General features: G+C 39.5%; 1 protein-coding gene and 2 long non-coding RNA genes across 3 annotated transcripts in view; 1 reads left to right on the forward strand and 2 right to left on the reverse strand.

Moving 5' to 3' along the window:
* Positions 1-17214, reverse strand: part of LOC122207336 (leucine-rich repeat-containing protein 37A-like) — a 151580-nt gene that overhangs the window by 10386 nt on the left and 123980 nt on the right. Inside the window, exons 34-36 of the mRNA XM_042917438.1 lie at positions 9977-10048; positions 9339-9413; positions 1397-1515 (exon numbers count right to left, since the gene is read on the reverse strand). Of these exons, the coding sequence (XP_042773372.1) occupies positions 1397-1515; positions 9339-9413; positions 9977-10048 (266 nt within the window). The remainder of the gene's footprint in view (positions 1-1396; positions 1516-9338; positions 9414-9976; positions 10049-17214) is intronic.
* On the forward strand, positions 2920-15374 carry LOC122207347. Its single transcript, XR_006196787.1, has 2 exons — positions 2920-3047; positions 15174-15374. It is a non-coding gene; the product is annotated as an uncharacterized LOC122207347 (long non-coding RNA).
* On the reverse strand, positions 14601-15283 carry LOC122207348. Its single transcript, XR_006196788.1, has 3 exons — positions 15232-15283; positions 15076-15115; positions 14601-14787 (listed from the first exon to the last, which is right to left on the reverse strand). It is a non-coding gene; the product is annotated as an uncharacterized LOC122207348 (long non-coding RNA).

The raw sequence follows: 17214 nt of genomic DNA on the forward strand, positions 1-17214 counted from the left end.
AGAGATGTGGGGTATAGGTTAAGAGATTTTCCAGCTATGAGAGAGATGCCACTGTGGGGCGTTCAAAAAAATCAACGGAATGATACTTGAGGTTTTAAAATGCAGAAGGGATAAAGAAACTTTGGTCAAATGCCTACTTTGCTTTCATTTCCTTTCATTTCCAGATTTCTAGCTTTACTGAGAGAACCATCCAGAGCTTCCAACTACATGAAGGTCAAGCGTACAGCTTGTGTACACTGAACAGCACTGTGCAGCTGGGTTTTTCCAGAAGAATTAAAAGTATTTTTAGTGGTGCTGGTGAGAGTCGGAGGAGGAGGTGATAAAGGTCACGAGAGAGGAGGAGCAGCGGGCTGGCGGAGCGCCCAAAACGGGAGAGGAGACTCGAGTGCTAGGCTAAGGCACCTCTGATCTCATTTTTCCTCGCCTGTCAAAGGAGATAAAAAAAAAAAATGCCTATTCTGCCCACCTCTAAGGGAGAAGGGAGTAAGATAATTGGTAAAACACTGTTTTGGAAAATAAGCAACACCACTTATAGAAGTAGCAACGTGTAATTTATGCTGTGCCCTAGACCATTGACAGGGACCCATATTCAAGCTATCCAGGTGCAAAAGCACATTTTGGAAGTCACCAAGTTAGTGCCAATAAAACCTAAGAACAGAAAAATACCTAAAAGCACCCGTGTTTTGGATAGAAAAGCTTAAGATTCAGAACAAGAGTTGGACAGCCCAAGGATAGAAGAGCCCTCTCATCCGTTAGAACGGTTGGGTAGCAGCTTCTGGTTAGGGCACAGAAACACAGAGGCTCCAAATAAAACTTTTTCAGAAATCAGCATCACTTGTACTCTTACACACTTATAAAAACAACAAAATAAACAAAAAGGTATCTCCACCTGTCCTATAAGACAAAGGGCACCTGAGACCTAACGCACGTAAAATCAGCTTATAAGCTGTGATGCACTATGTGAACAGGTTTTCATTTGGGGGTAGTTGACTTAATAATGTAACTGAGAATCTGACTTTTAACAAAGGAATAGTTCTTAGAAATTTAGGGATCTGAACTCTGAATGAGTAAAAATAATGCAATGACATCATTAGTTTAAAAATTTACCATTGTTAGGGTGCCTGGGTGGCCCAGTCAGTTAAGCATCCCTTTGGCTCAGGTCATGATATCACAGTTCAGCCCCGCATGGGGCTTGCTGCTGTCAGTGTAGAGCTTGCTTCGGATTCTCTGTCCCCCTCACTCACTCTCTGCCCCCTCCCAGCTCACGCACGTGAATGCTCTCTCTCTCAAAAATGAATAAACATTAAAAAAAATTATCATTGTTGATTAAAAATAAAAGTTAAACCACAAATAAAATAAAAATTTACAAATTTATCATCAGGCAATTAGGACTTACCACAACGTGTGCCATTTGTCAGACATGCACTGTCACAATGTAGCTTGACGGTCTTACAGACAACCTCAATAGTATTTTTAAATTGGCAGAGACAGCAGGCCATACGGCTAGGTAAAATCCTATAAATGGAAACACAGACAATTAAATTAGTGGCAAAGGAGTTACTCGAGTAGGTAGAAGAGGCGGGCCAAAGTCATCACAGGGCTTTGCAAAAAGGAATTCTTGAGGCACATGGCCTGGATGGTTGGGTAGGGACCAGTTGGCCAACTGCTGCTCTTGAATATTATAAATACACAGATAGAAGGACAGAGGTGCCCAACGGAAAGGTAAGGATGACATGGGGTATGGTACCCTTAGAATGAGATAGAGATTAGAACTGGGTGACACTGATCAGTAGTTTAATACACAGGTAACTCCTTCCAAGCCAAAAGTCTCACTTCGGGTTGAGAGCACACAGAAAGAGGGTAGACTTCTAAGAGTTTGAATAAATCTGAAATATGGCCCATACTGAGGATAAAAAGCAATCAACTTTGGCTCAGGTCATAATCTCGTGGTTCATGGGTTTGAGCCCCACATCAGGCTCTGTGCTGAGAGCTCGGAGCCTGGAACCTGCTTCAGATTTAACTTCCTCTCTCTCTACCCCTTCCCTGATCACTCTCTGTGTCTTAAAAATAAATAAATGTTAATTTTTTTTTTTAAAAAGCAATCAATCAAAAACTAATCCATAATCTACACAAATGCTACAATTAGCAGACAAGGACATTTAAAAAAGTTATTATAACAGTATTTCATATATGGAAAAAACCCCATGCCTCTCCTTAACTCAATGAATTGTGCAACAACTTCAAGTGGCCTAATATATGTATACTTAGAGTCCACGAAGGAGAGGAGATATAAAAAAAATTTGAAAAACTAATAGCCCCCACATTTCCAAATAAGTAAACCCTATAAACTCACAAATCCAGCAAGGTCAATGAAATCTGAGCACAACATGGATTAAACTACATGTTTAGTTTAATCCATTAAACACGGATAAAACTACACCACGGCACATGATAATCAAACTGGTCAAAGCCAGTGATAAAGAGCAAATCTTAAAAGCAGCCAAAGGAACAAAACCACACATGACACACAGAGCAACAAAGATATAACAATGACAACATATTTCTTGTTGGAAATAATGTAAGCCAGAACTCGGTGGGGCAACATCTTTCAGGCAGTGAAAAGGAGAGGGGGACCAAATAGCCATCAAGCTAGAATTCTATACCCAAATCTTTCAAAAATAAAAGCAAGATAGACTATCTGAGACATACAAGAGCTGGAAGAATTCATCATTAGCAGGCTTACACTGTAGAAATGCCAAAGGAAGTATTTTTTTAAATGTTTATTTGAGAGACAGAGAGAGAGGGCACGTGCAGTATGCGTGTGCAAGGGGGAAAGAGCACTGAGGAGACAGAGAATCCCAAGCAAAGCCCAACGCGGGACTTGAGCTCACAAACTGTGAGATTATGACCTGAGCCAAAATCAAGAGTTGGATGCTTAACTGACTGAGCCACCCAGGTGCCCCTAAAGAAAGTATTTTTAAGCAGAAGGAAAAGGATAGCAGACGGAAATGTGGATCCACACAAAGGAATGAAGAACATTAGAACTGGTAACTATATAGGTTATGATTTCACTTCACTATATGTATGTATATCATTTCACTATATGATTTCACTTATATGTAGAATCTCAGAAAAAAGCAAACAAACAAGGGGTGCCTGGATGGGCTAAGTCAATGAAGCATCCTACTCTTGATTTCGGCTCAGGATCTCAGGGTCGTGAGATCGAGCCCTGTGTCAGGCTCCACGCTCAGCATGGATTAGATTAAGATTCTCTTAAGATATTCTCTCTCTCTCTCTCTCTCTCTCTCTCTCTCTCTCCTCTGCCCCTCTCCCCAACTTGTACACTCTGTCTCTAAAATTAAAAAAAAAAACAAACACCAAAAACCATAAGATACCTAGGAATAAACCTAATCAAAGAGGTAAAAGATCTGTATGCTGAAAACAATAGAACGCTTATGAAAATAAATTGAAGAAGACAGAAAGAAATGGAAAAACATCCCATGCTCAAGGATTGGAAGAACAAATATTGTTAAAATGTCTATACTACTCAAAGCAAACTACACATTCAATTCAATCCCTATCAAACACCAGTATTTTTCACAGAGCGAGAACAAACAATTCTAAAAGTTGTATGGAACAAGAAAAGACCCCGAATTATAATGTTGGGAAAAAACAAACAAACAAAGCTGGAGGCATCATGATTCTGGACTTCAAACTGTATTACAAAGCTGGAATCATCAAGACAGTGTGGTACTGCACAAAAACAGACACATAGATCAATAGAATAGAATAGAGAACCGAGAAATGGAGCCACAAATATATGGTCAACTAATCTTCGATAAAGCAGAATATCCAATGGAAAAAAGATAGTCTTCGCAATAAATGGTGTTGGGAAAACTGGACCGTAACGTGCAGAAGAATGAAACTAAACCACTTTTTTACACCATACACAAAAATAAATTCAAAATGGATGAAAGACCTAAATGTGAGACGGGAAACCATCAAAATCCTAGAGGAGAACACAGGCAGAAACCTCTTTGATCTCAGCTAAAGCAACTTCTTACTAGAGACACGTCTCCAGAGGCAAGGGAAACAAAAGTACAAATGAACTACTGAGGAGTGCCTGGGTGGCTTAGCGGGTTGAATGCCTGACTCTTGGTGTTGGCTCAGGTCGTGATCTCAGGGTCGTGGATTGAACCCCGCATCAGGATTCTCTCTCCACTTGAGATTCTCTCTCTCCCTCTCTCTCTGCTCCCCCCCATGTATACATGTATGTGTGTGTCCATGTTCTTAATTAATTAATTAATTAATTAATAGGGGCCCCTGGGTGGCTCAGTTGGTTAAGTATCTGACTTGGCTCAGATCATGATCTTACAGTTCGTGAGTCTGAGCCCCGTGTCAGGCTCTGTGCTGACAGCTTGGAGCCTGGAGCCTGTTTCAGATGCTGTGTCTCCCTCTCTCTCTCTGCCCCTCCCCTGCTTGCACTCTGTCTCTCTCTCTCAAAAATAAACGTAAACAAACAAACAAACAAACATTTTTTTAAATGAATTATTGGGACCTCATCAAGATAAAAACCTTCTGGGGCACCTGGGTGTCTCAGTCGGTTAAGCTTCTGACTTCAGCTCAGGTCATAATCTCACGGTTTGTGAGTTCGAGTTCCGCATCGACTCTCTGTTGACAGTGCGGAGCCTGCTCAGATCCTCTGTCTCCCTCACTCTCTGCCCCTACCCCACTCTTGTGCTCTCTCTCTCAAAAACAAACATCCATTAAAAAAAGATAAAAAGCTGTACAGCAAAGGAAACAATCAACAAAATTAAAAGGCAACTGATGAAATGGGAGAACATATTTGCAAATGACATAATCTGATAAAGGGCTAGTATCCAAAATATATAAAGGACTCAACACCCAAAAAATCAAATACATAATCCAGTTAAGAAAAGGGCAGAAGACATGAATAGACAGTTTTTCAAAGAAGACATCCGGAAGGCTAACAGACACATGAAAAGATGCTCAATATCACTCATCATCAAGGAAATACAAATCAAAATCACAATGAGATACCACCTCACATGTGTCAGAATGGCTAAAATTAATAACTCAGGAAACAACAGATGTGGAGAAAGGGGAACCCTTCTGCACTGCTGGTGGGAATGCAAACTGCTGTAGCCACTCTGGAAAACAGTATGGAGGTTTTTAAAAAGTTAAGAATAGAACTACCCTACAACCCAGCAATTGTACTACTAGGCATTTAACCAAAGGGTACAAAAATGCTGATTTGAAGGGGCATGTGCACCCAATGTTTATAGCAGCACTATCAACAATAGCCAAAGTATGGAAAGAGCCCAAATGTCCATTGATGGATGAATGGATGAAAGATGCGGTATATATATACAATGGAGTATTACTTGGCAATCAAAAAGAATGAAATCTTGCCGTTTGCAACTACATGGATGGAACTGGAGGGTATTACGCTAAGTGAAATTAGTCAGTGAAAGACAAAAATCCTATCACTTCACTCATATGAGGACTTTAAGAGACAAAACAGATGAACATAGGGAAGGGAAACAAAAATAATATAAGAACAGGGAGGGGGACAAAACAGAAGAGACTCATAAATATGGAAAACAAACTGAGGGTTACTGGAGGGGTTGTGGGAGGGGGGATGGGCTAAATGGGTAAGGGGCACTAAGGACTCTACTCCTGAAATCATTGTTGCACTATATGCTAACTAATTTGGATGCAAATTTTAAAAAATAAAAAATAAAACAAGGTAAAAAATAAACAAAAAATAAACAAAAAACCAAATGAATGAATAAACAACAACAAAAAAGAGAAAACACTTGTAAATATGGAGAACAAACTGGGGATATGGACAAAATGAGTGAAAAGGGTTAAGAGGTACCAACTTGCAGTTATAAAATAAATAAGTCACCAGATGAAAAGTACAGCATAGGGAATATAGTCAATAATACTGTAATATACTTATTGTGGTGAGCATTTCATAATGTATATAATTGATCACTGTGTTGTGAGCATTTCATAATGTATATAAAAGATCACTGTGTTGTACACCTGAAACTAATTTAATATTACATGATCTATATATACTTCAATAAAAGAGATAATTGAGGGGCACCCAGGTGGCTCAGTCAGTTAAGCATCTGACTTCAGCTCAGGTCATGATCTCATAGTCTGTGATTTCAGGCCCCACATCAGGCTCTGTGTCTACAGCTCAGAGCCTGGAGCCTGCTTCAGATTCTGTGTCTCCCTCTCTCTCTGCTCCTCCCCCACTTGCACTCTGTCTCTCTCAAAAATACAAAAATAAAAAAAGATAACTGACTATTTAAACAAAAAAAATAATATGGTGTGCTAAAAGTAAAATGTATGAAAACAATAGCACAAAGGTCAGGAGGGGAACAATGGAAGTACACTATTTATTGTAAGGTTCTTATACTATTCATGAAATCATATAATATCATTTGAAGATAGACTGTGATAAGTTAAACATGAACACTACAAACCATTAAACAGCTACTAAAATAACAAAACCTGAGTTGTAACTATTTATCCCCCCACCAAAAAATAATAAAACGTACTAAATCAACCCAAGAGCAGGAAGAAGAAGAAAAAGAAAAAGAAAAGAAACAAAGAACAGATGGGATACATAGAAAAGAGTAGACAGTAGCTTTAAATGTAAGCATATAAATAATTACATTAAATATAAATGGTATAATCACCTAATTAAAAGATAGAGTTGTCATACTGGATAAAAAAGCAAAAGCCAACTATATGCTGTCTATAAGATTCATCTTCAATACAAAGATATAAGTAGGTTAAAAATATGGAAGAAATTATGCTTTGCTAACACTAATCAAACGAAACCTTGAGTGGCTATATTTACTATAGGACAAAGTCAATTTCAAAGCAAAGATATTACCAGGGATAAATGAGGTTATTCCATTGTGATAGAAATGTCAACTATTAGAAAAGACATAACTTAAAAATTTATGTATCTGATAATAGAACTTCCAAATATATTAAGGAGAATAGGAAAGAGAGACACATAAGCACTCAATTATAGTTGGAGATTTCAATATCCCTCTCTCAATAATTGACAGAAAAAATATATAGAAAATGAGTAATGATACATCAGACTTGAAAAATACTACCAACCTACTTGACCTAGTTGACATTTATAGAATACTCCACACCAAATCAGCAGACTACATATTTTCTTTCAAGTGGACACATAATATTTATCAAAATAGGCCATATTCTCATCTATCACCAGAATTCATTGGCTATAAAACAAGCCTCAATAAATTTAAAAGGATTTCAGTCATCCAACATATTGTTCTGTGACCACAATGGAATTAAATAACAAATTAACAGATCTGTAAAATCTCCAAATATTTAGAAACTAACCAACACACTCCTAAGTAACCCTATTGGTCAAATAAGTCAAAATGGATATTAGAAACTATTTTGTACCAACTGAAACTGAAAACACAACATGTCAACATGTGGGATGTTGCTCATATAGTATTCATCTTCTCCAGTGTCCACTTTTAAGAAACTAGAAAAAGAAAAGGAAATTCATCACTGAGTAAGGAGAGAAAATGGAATGATAAAGATCAAAGCAGAAATTTCTGAAAAGGAAAACAAAAATAGAGAAGTCACTGTAATGAAAAGGCACTTTTTAGAGAAGATAAGTAAAACTGATAAACTTCTGGCCAGATTTATCAAGAAAAGACAAGAGAAGACACAAATTATCAATATCAAAAATGAGAGGAATGACATCACTACAATTCTACAGATACTAAAAGGATAATAAGGGATTATTATAAAATACTTTATGTCAATAACTTCAAGATGAAATAGATTCCCTGAAAGACATGAACTACTCAAAAAAATAAAGTATGTAATTTAAGTAGCACTATTACAAAAATAAAATCTGTAGTTTAACACTTTCTCACAAAGAAAGCTTCAAGCCCACATGGCTTCACTGGTGAATTCTAGCAAACATTTAAGGAAAAAATAATGCCAATTCTGCACAAACTGTACTAGAGAATTGAAGAGAGGGGAATACTTCCCAACTCAATTTTAAGGCCAACATTCACCTTATGAAAAATAGATAAAGACATTAGAAGAAAGGATAGATAGAAGATCTCATATACTGCTGGCTGCAATGCAAAATGGTACATCCACTTTAGAAAACAGGTAAGCAGTTTCTTAAAAAGTTAAATATACACTCAGCATATGATGTAGCAATCCTGCCATTAGGTATTTTACCACCTGCCCCCCTCCCCCAATGAAAACATATGCTCACACGAAGACCTGCATGTAAGTGTTTTAAGCAACTTTATTCATAAAGGCCAAAAAGCTAGAAACAACTCAAATGCCCATTAACTGATGAATGCATAAACAAACTGGTATATCCTCACAACTGCAATACGACTCGGCAATAAAAAGGAAATGAACTACTGACATGTGCAAAAACATGGATGAGTCTCTGGGGTGCCTGGGTGGCTCAGTCAGATAAGTGACCGACTTTGGCTCAGGCCATGATCTCATGTTCCGCAGGTTCATGCCCTGTATTGGGCTCTGTGCTGACAGAGCCTGGAGCCTGCTTCGGGTTCTGTGTCTCTCTCTCTCTCTCTGCCCCTCTCCTGCTTATGCTCTCTGTTTCTCAAAAATAAATAAACGTTAAAAAAGTTAAAAAAAAAACAAACATGGATGAATCTCAAAAGGATTATGCTGAAAGGAACCAATCACAGAAGACTGCATACTGTATGATTTCATTTATTTATTTTTTTTAATGTTCATTTATTTTTGAGAGAGAGAGAGAGAGATGGAGTGCAAATGGGGAAGGGGTAGAGAGACAGGGAGACACAGAATCCGAAGCAGGCTCCAGGCTCTGAGCTGTCAGGACAGAGTCCGATGCAGGGCTTGAACTCACAGACCGCGAGATCATGACCTGAGCTGAAGTCGGACGCTTAACTGCCTGAGCCACCCAGGTGCCCCTTGTATGATTTCATTTATAAGACACTGTAGAAAAGGCAAAACTATAGGGACAAAAATTAGGTTGGTGGTTGCCAGGGCTGGTGGTGAGAAAAGGGGATTGGCTGCAAAGGCACATAGGGGCCTTTTGGGGTGACAGAAACGTTCTACGTCTCAAATGTGGTGGTGGTTACATAACTACACGTTTGTCAAAACTCATCAAACTGTATGCTTAAAAAGAGTAAATTTTATACCTCAATAAATCTGACTTAAGAAAACAATAAAACAAATCTAAGTAAACAACTAAGTGAAAATACACATAAGAAAAATCAACTTACAGTGTTTCCAATTCAACGGTCATCATGAGGATGCTCTCAACTGTTGTAAGTGACACCTGTGTTGATCCCATGTCTCTGAAGGAGAAAGCCCAAACATGCGTGATTTGAACCCAAGGATAAAAATTCTGTACCTAAAAAGATACTTAGCAACATGTGATTACTTCAATTCTGGCTTCTTTGTCAAGTCAGCTCAAGAGTTTTCTTGCTATGGACAATAATTTCAGAAAGCTCCCAATGAAGACATTTTATGTGCATCATCAAATTAATCACCTTGGTGCTCAACAGTACAATCCTTTTTACTCTTATCCTCATTTTCATTCTCAATTGCATCCACCTCTCTTGATTAGTCTTTTTTTCTTTTAATATACACCTTACTCCACTTTCCACTTTGAGATAAATGGTATTTCTACCTACATCTACAAGTCCCATGTCTGTTATGTGTTCTTCAATACTACTCCTTCCTCTGCAGGCTATCTTGCCCATATACGTTTTTTCTTTGCTAATAATGCTTATTTCAATAACCCAGTTAAAATTTAAATTACGACTTTTTAACCGAAACGCAAAATACTTAATCTTTTGATGACAACAAAAACGATCAGAAATCATCTCATGAGCCATGAGATTGTTGCAATACTTACAAATATTTTAATGCTGGCAACTTAAAAAGATAGGAATCTTCAACAGTTGACAGAGGGTTACGACTGATAATTCTGAAAAATGCAATGGAATTAAAATTATCTGCATTTCCAGTAATGACTACCATGAAAGTTTATGTTCATTTTGGGGGTATGGAACTGGAAGGTGAAAACTAATCATTTTCTGCCTTTGCCTATAAATCACCCTTAGATTCTGTAAAGCACTCTTCCTTTGGGAACTACCCAGCTCTCTGGACGATAAAGTGGAGAACAGAAAGAGGAAAAAAAAAATTTTTTTTTTTTTACGTGGACAGCAAAGCAAAGATATGCCAAAGAACTTTTTGGGCTGAAAATCCTAGAAGTGACTATGCTGGTAGGAAGCCCAGGCTCTGTAGGAAATACTGTTTCTAGTGTCCTCTGTAATTCTAGGTGCTTTTCCTTTATCTCTAGAAATGTAAAAAATTCCACAGTTTAAAACACCCGGTTAAAGACAAAAATAGGACCAATTCCTCAGTTTGGGGGCCAAAGACAAAGGGATTAATCTAAGAGGAAATGGTGAAAGCTATACCCCCACCATGTGTATTCTCCTATGACAGCCTTTGTTAGGTGGCATATGATCCCGTTTCCTTATCCATCTCCTGGACTGCCAGCTCCTTGAGGGCAGGGACCATACTCTATTGTCATTTTTGTCCCTGTGCCTGACAGAGTGCTTGTTATTTACTAGTTACTTAGTGAAGGCTTGTTGAATAAATAACTTTTTGTCACTGCTTGACACAAGTTTTTATTCCAAAATGCCGAGTAGATTTTCTTCTCAGTTCTTTACAGCAAAAATAAAGTGAAGGAAACAGGAAGAAAGAAAAGAAAATCTGCCTTTAGGTTGACTCTGCTCAAGAATCATCACTGTACTTTTGCAAAATTATAAGGATAATCATCACAACCAATACTATTGAGCCATAGGGCATCTGTGATCAGCATTTCACATTTAAACCTCACAATAACCTTATGTGATAGATACATCATTACCCCATTTTACAAGTGAGGAAACTGAAGTACAGAGAGGTTGTATAATTTGTCCCAGTTTGTCAAGCCAGTCAAGAAGCAGAGCTGGAATCTGAACTCAGTTCTGACTCCAAAGCCTGTATTTAACTTGTATGAAAAAAAAAGGGGGTTTAAAATAGCCGTTACCTTAAACTTAACTTTGAGAGCATTAAATATAGAAACACTTTGCTGAACTTCATCTCTCCATCTGGGAGAGCTTCTCTAAGAATTACATTTTCTATTTTTATTCCTTTCCTCTAATCATCTCCCATGATTAAGTATTTAATTAGCCTGTGATCATTGAGACTTTAGAGATTTCATTTTTTATTTTTGTATTCTATTTTTTGAGAGAGAGAGTACAAGAGTATGAGTGAAGGAGAGGCAGAGGAAGAGAGAGAGAGAGAATCCCAAGCAGGCTCCATGCCCAGTGCAGAGCCTGACATGGGGCTTGATCCCATGACCGCAAGATCATGACCTGAGCCGAAATCAAGAGTCAGGCAGTTAACTGAGCCACCCAGGTGCCCTGAGACTTTAGACATTTTAAAGCCCTGTTACAGGTGAATCAGTGAAAATGAGAAAGGAAGGACGTCTGAAAATTCATCCTTCCGTAAAAGCAACAACAACAACAAAAAACTAGCAAAAATGGTCAAAATCAACTTTCTCAGAACTTTGGAAATTTTAACCAATGGGCTTGCAGCAACCCGGAGAGCATTTATTAAAGAAAAAATTACTAATTTCTATGAGAACAGTGAGCTCTGTTGTTTTAACTTGTCCTCAACCTCTGCTCTCCATCGTGATGGTAGCCTTAAAAATTGCCCACATCCCAGGGGAACAGAATGGAGCTCAAGTTCCTTAAAGCCTCATTCCCAAGGAACAAACTGTCATTGTTTTACCTGTCTAGTGGGGTCCCTAAAAAACTTCACTTGAAAGCCTTGCCCTTGACCTCACTGAGAACTGCACAGTGCTAAAATAGCCTCTTCCCAAGGGGCATTTTTTGAAAACAATTATAGATAAATGTTTTAATCTGGCAGCTATGTGAGGCAATTGATAACAAGACAAAAAATAGCCTAAACAAAAAGCCTAAAAGGAAAAAGCTGAGAAATGAGATGTCCATAGGGACTTTGAAATGCTCCAACATCTTCCTGGGTAACTAGAAGACCACAAGACATATTCCTGGGAATGTAGAAAAAAAACCTTAGCACTAATAAATGAGTTCAGCAAGGTTACAGGACACAAGATCAATATGTAAAAATTAGCTTTATTTCTATACATCAGCAATGACTATTCCAAAAATAAAATTAGAAAAACAATTCCATGTATAACAGTACTCAAAAGAACAAAATACTTAGGAAAACATTTAACCAAAGAAGTGCAAGAATCACACTAAAAACCACAAAACGTTGTTGAAAGAAATTAAAGAAGATTGAAATAAGTGTAAAGATATGCCATGTTCACGGACCAGAAGAAAATATTGGTAAAATGGCACTATACCCCAAATTGAACTGTGGTTTCAGTATAATCCCTATCCAAACCCCAACTGACTTCTTTCCAAAAATTGGCAAGCTAATTCTAAAATCTGTATGTCAATTCAAGGGACCGAGAATAGCCAAAATGATCTTTTTAAAAAAAAAAAAAAAGTTTATCTATTCATTTTGAGAGACAGCGAGCATACACACCCGTGCAGAAGAGCAAACATGAGCGAGTGTGAGTGGGGAATTCCCAAGTGTGAGCAGGGGAGGGGCAGAGGGAGAAGGAGAGGGAGCATCCCAAGCAGGCTCCATGCTGTCAGTGCAGATTGCAACACGGGGTTCCATCTCACAAACCATGAGGTCATGACCTGAGCTGAAATCAAGAGCCGGCCACTTAACCAACTGAGCTACCCGGGTGCTCCAAAACGATTTTGACACAGAACAACACAATGGGAAGACTCACACGCCCTGGTTTCAAAACCTACTTCGAAACTACAGTAATCACGGTGTGGTACTGGCAAAAGAACAGACATGTAAGTTGATGGAACAGAACTGACAGTCCAGGAACAAATCCTCACATTTATGGCCCACTGATTTTCAACAAGGGTGCCAACACCATTCAACGTGGGAAGACTAGTCTTTTCAAATGATGCTGGGACAACCGTATATCCCCATACCAAATAATGTAGTTGGATTCCTACACTTCACACCATATATAAATTTTAACTCAAAATGAGTCAAAGACCTAGAAGGAAGAGCTCAAGCTATAAAACTCTCAGGAGAGAAATCTTTATGACCTTGGATTTAGGCGACGGTTTCTTAGACATGACACAAAAAGCACAACAAACCAAAGGAAAAATAGATAAACTGGACTTTATTTAAAAATAAAAAAACAACCCAAAACTATCATATGTCTGATACAAGTCTAGTATCCAGAACATCCAGAATATATAAAGAACTCTTAAAACTCAGTGAAAAGACAAATAATCAAATGTTTAAATGGGTAAAGGATTTGAAGAGACATTTCGCCAAAGAAAATACATGAATGGCCAATAAGCACATGAAAAGATGCTCAATGTCTTAGGTCATTAGGGAAATATAAATCAAAGCTACAATGAGATAGTACTCTACACTCACTAAGATGGCTATGATCGAACAGAGAGACAATGATAAGTGGTAGCAAGATTTGGGGAAACCAGAATCTTCATACATTGGTGGGAATGTAAAATGGTGTAGTCACTGTGGAAAACAGTTCGGCAGTTCCTCAAAAGGGTTAAATATAGAGTTACTACATGACCCAGCAATTCCACTCTTAGGTATGTACCCAAGAGAATTAAAAACATATGACCACACAAAAACTTGTACATGAATACTCATAGCAGCATTATTCACAATAGCCAAAAAGTCAAAATAATCCAAATGTCCAATAACTCACGAATGGATGAACAAAATGTGACTGGAGCACCTGGGTGGCTCAGTCGGTTAAGCATCTGACTTTGGCTCAGGTCGTCATCTCACAGTTCATGAGTTCGAGCTCTACATCAGGCTCTGTGGTTTTGGATCCTCTGTCCCCCTCTCTCTCTGCCCCTTCCCCGCTTGTGTGTGCGCTCTCTTTCAAAAATAAATAAACATTAAAAAAAGGAATGAAGTACTGAAACATGCTACAACCGGATAAATCTTGAAGCCAACAAGCCATGTGAAAGAAACTAGACACACATTTCTATGAAATGTCCAGAATAGGCAAATCCATAGGGGCAGAAGGTAAATTAGTTGTTGCCAGGGGCCTGGGAGGAGGGGGGAATGGGGAGTAAAGGCTGATGGGTATGGTATTTCTTTCGAGGGGGGCAATGACAATGTTCTGGAATTAGCAGTGATTATTGTCTATCAAAGTATACCATTGGACTATATACTTTATAATGTTGCATATTCTATTATGCGGACTATATCTCAATTTGAAGAAAAAAAAAAAAGAACCATGTTGTGATAAATAGAGAACCAGTTGCCAGAAGATCAAACATGTTAGTAGGTGGAGAAAAGGGGAGCGAAGATTCAAACTCTTCCACAACGGAGGTCAGAGGGAGTTAGCGGTGCGGCTGGGAGCCATGCATTTTTGTTCTTGCCTTGGAAACTCCCCTATTCTTCCTATTCCAGCCCCTTCTTCTACGTTTTTTCAGGCCCATTAACATGTCGGGTTTGTGTAACACTAGTTAATATCCAGTCAGACGATGTTATGAAGAGAAAGAACGTGAGTGTCACATGTCTGGTTAAACACAGTTCCTCAACCTTGAGGCTCCGAATGTCCTTTGGCTTTGAAAAAATAAAAATGGCATTAATACCTACAAGCTTACTGGCGGGCTCTGTGCAAGTAACCTCTTCCACGTGTGTGTCTTCCCCTGCCCACTTCTCCCCCCCCCCCCCCGCCCCGCCCCCCTGGCTCCCTATTAAGAAAGACTATGAAGAATTATGCAGCCAAAACAATTTAGTAGTTTGTTATCCTTCCCCCAACTATCTCAGTGCTCTACCCCCACTGTCCCCCCCTCTTTCCTGGTAGCTCACCCATGGCCTTATACCCATCGGCTCGGTGCTTCCTCTTACCCAGGCAGCCCTCCTGCTGAGATGAATGCCCTGTGTTTATCTGTAGTGAAAACAAAATACAGGCCACTCCAAGTTATCCTATCTCCTCCTGTCTTTAGTGCCGCCTTCTCTTCATGGAGCTATTGTGCCTGAGCCAAGGGGAGAATGAGAACTGACCCGACAGGTTACATCTGCTGGACCGACAGCAATTGTCTTTCCACAGACTGCGATACGAACGAACGGTGGACGCTGCACTAGACATCATCTCCATTTCCGTTCAATTCCCTCATTTTACAGATAAAACGTGTGCTGACTCAGTCTATTGGCTTTTGGATATTCGTGGGCTTATCTTTATGGGAGTAAAACATAACAACAGTTATCCTCAAAGACTGTCTCATAATCAAAGTTGAAGAAATACTGTTCTAGATATTTTTTTGTTTTTTAAAAAACTCTATCTTATTTGAAGAGGAAAACTCAAGTATTTTTGCAAAAGCTTTCCGTTGCAGAGCAACGGGACAGACTAAAGGTAGCTCACAAAATAAGGGAACATTTCTTACGTGTTATTTTTTTTTTCTCCAAATTCTTCTACAGAGGTCCAGACAGATGGGCTACGTTTCCTTTCTATTAACTGAGGAGACAGAGAAGACTTGAGGACTGAAGCTTGTCACCACTGTCCTGAATGTACTGAAATCCTAACAGCTTTAGCTGAAAAAATGTCCAAAGCAGGCAGTGAAAATACATTTCAAATAGGACAGACTCCAAACTCTCTATGCTGGAATCCCAAGGCATGGAGGGAAAACTGGCTCCTTGGAGGAAAGCAGTTGAAGAAATAAGTAGAGTGATCTAGACCCTATTCCAGTATGTTTGAAGTACTTGGGGATAGAATAACCCCTTTCCTTTATTCATCTACATAGGTTCATGAGCCATGAGAACATGACTCCCCATGCGAAGCTCCTCAATACAAGACATCTAACGGCATCACGTAGATCCTCTCTCAGGGGTTGGGCGGGGGGAGGGGCGAAGCCTAAAGAATCTGAAATGGTGAGCCCATGTTTTAATTCAAGTTCTGAGAACAGCCTTGAAGAGGAGTTTCTGGCAGTGAGGAACAGCCCAAGAAGCAAGGGCCCCGGAATCAGGCAGACCTAGGTCTGAATTCTGGCTGTCACTTCCTGGTGAAGGGACTTAAGTAACGAACGTCTCCGAGTCTTTTTAGCAGCATTTACCTCATAAGGCAATTTGAGGATTAAAGGAAAGAGCATGTGCAAAGCACCTAGCATAAGGCTGGGCACAGAGTGGGTGCCTAGCAGTGACGATGTGATATTTGCACCAGGCGGTGAGCAGGAAGCCTGGGGATGCCCATAGGTGGCATGGCCAGGAGCTCCCGAAGCATAGGGAAAAGGAGCTCCCTGCTCGAAAGGTCCTATTCCAGTGAGAAGCTGACTCCAAGGGACGACGCCCAAAAGGCCGGTTGTCATTCAGGTCCTACCTAGTGCCAGGGAATGCGGAATTGTATTACTCGCGAAGCTTCTTAAGTGGTTCTGTCACTTATTGACAGTGTGAACCTAGGCAAGTCACCCGATGTCTCTGAGTTTCAACTTCCTCATCCCCGAAATGAGGATGATACTACCTGTATCACAAGAGTTGCTGGAAAAACGAAAATGAAGTGCCGTGTGAGGGGCCACATCCGGAGCATTTCCCACGTGCCAAGCTCTATTCTAAGAGTTTAAGACACACTGTCTTACTTGCAGCACAAGCGAAAGGTCTCAGCGTAGTGCCGGAGCGCAGTAAATACCTAACAGAGGTAGGTATTAAAGAAATGATATGGGGCAGAGGAGCAACTACCATGCTTCCCAGAGAAAGAAGATGCCTTGGCATATACGTGGGAAGAATCAGATGCAGCTGGGAGAAGAAAAGTAACAGTTGGGTATGACTATCGCAAAGCTTCTGAACTACCACACACGGAAAATAATAAAAGTTACCCTAAATCACCCCAAAAGGACAGCCCTGAGTTGTCATCTTCATCCTTAACGTTGATGCCTTTCTGAATCTGAGAAGAAGCTGTCAGGATTTCCAGTACATACCAAAAAGCGATGACAATATCCTGAAGTGTGTCAACTTGTGTGGGCACGCAGCCGTCTAAAAGGAAGCAGATGGCGGTTG

The sequence above is a fragment of the Panthera leo genome, chromosome E1, assembly GCF_018350215.1.
Source record: "Panthera leo isolate Ple1 chromosome E1, P.leo_Ple1_pat1.1, whole genome shotgun sequence".
Taxonomy (NCBI): Eukaryota; Metazoa; Chordata; class Mammalia; order Carnivora; family Felidae; genus Panthera; species Panthera leo.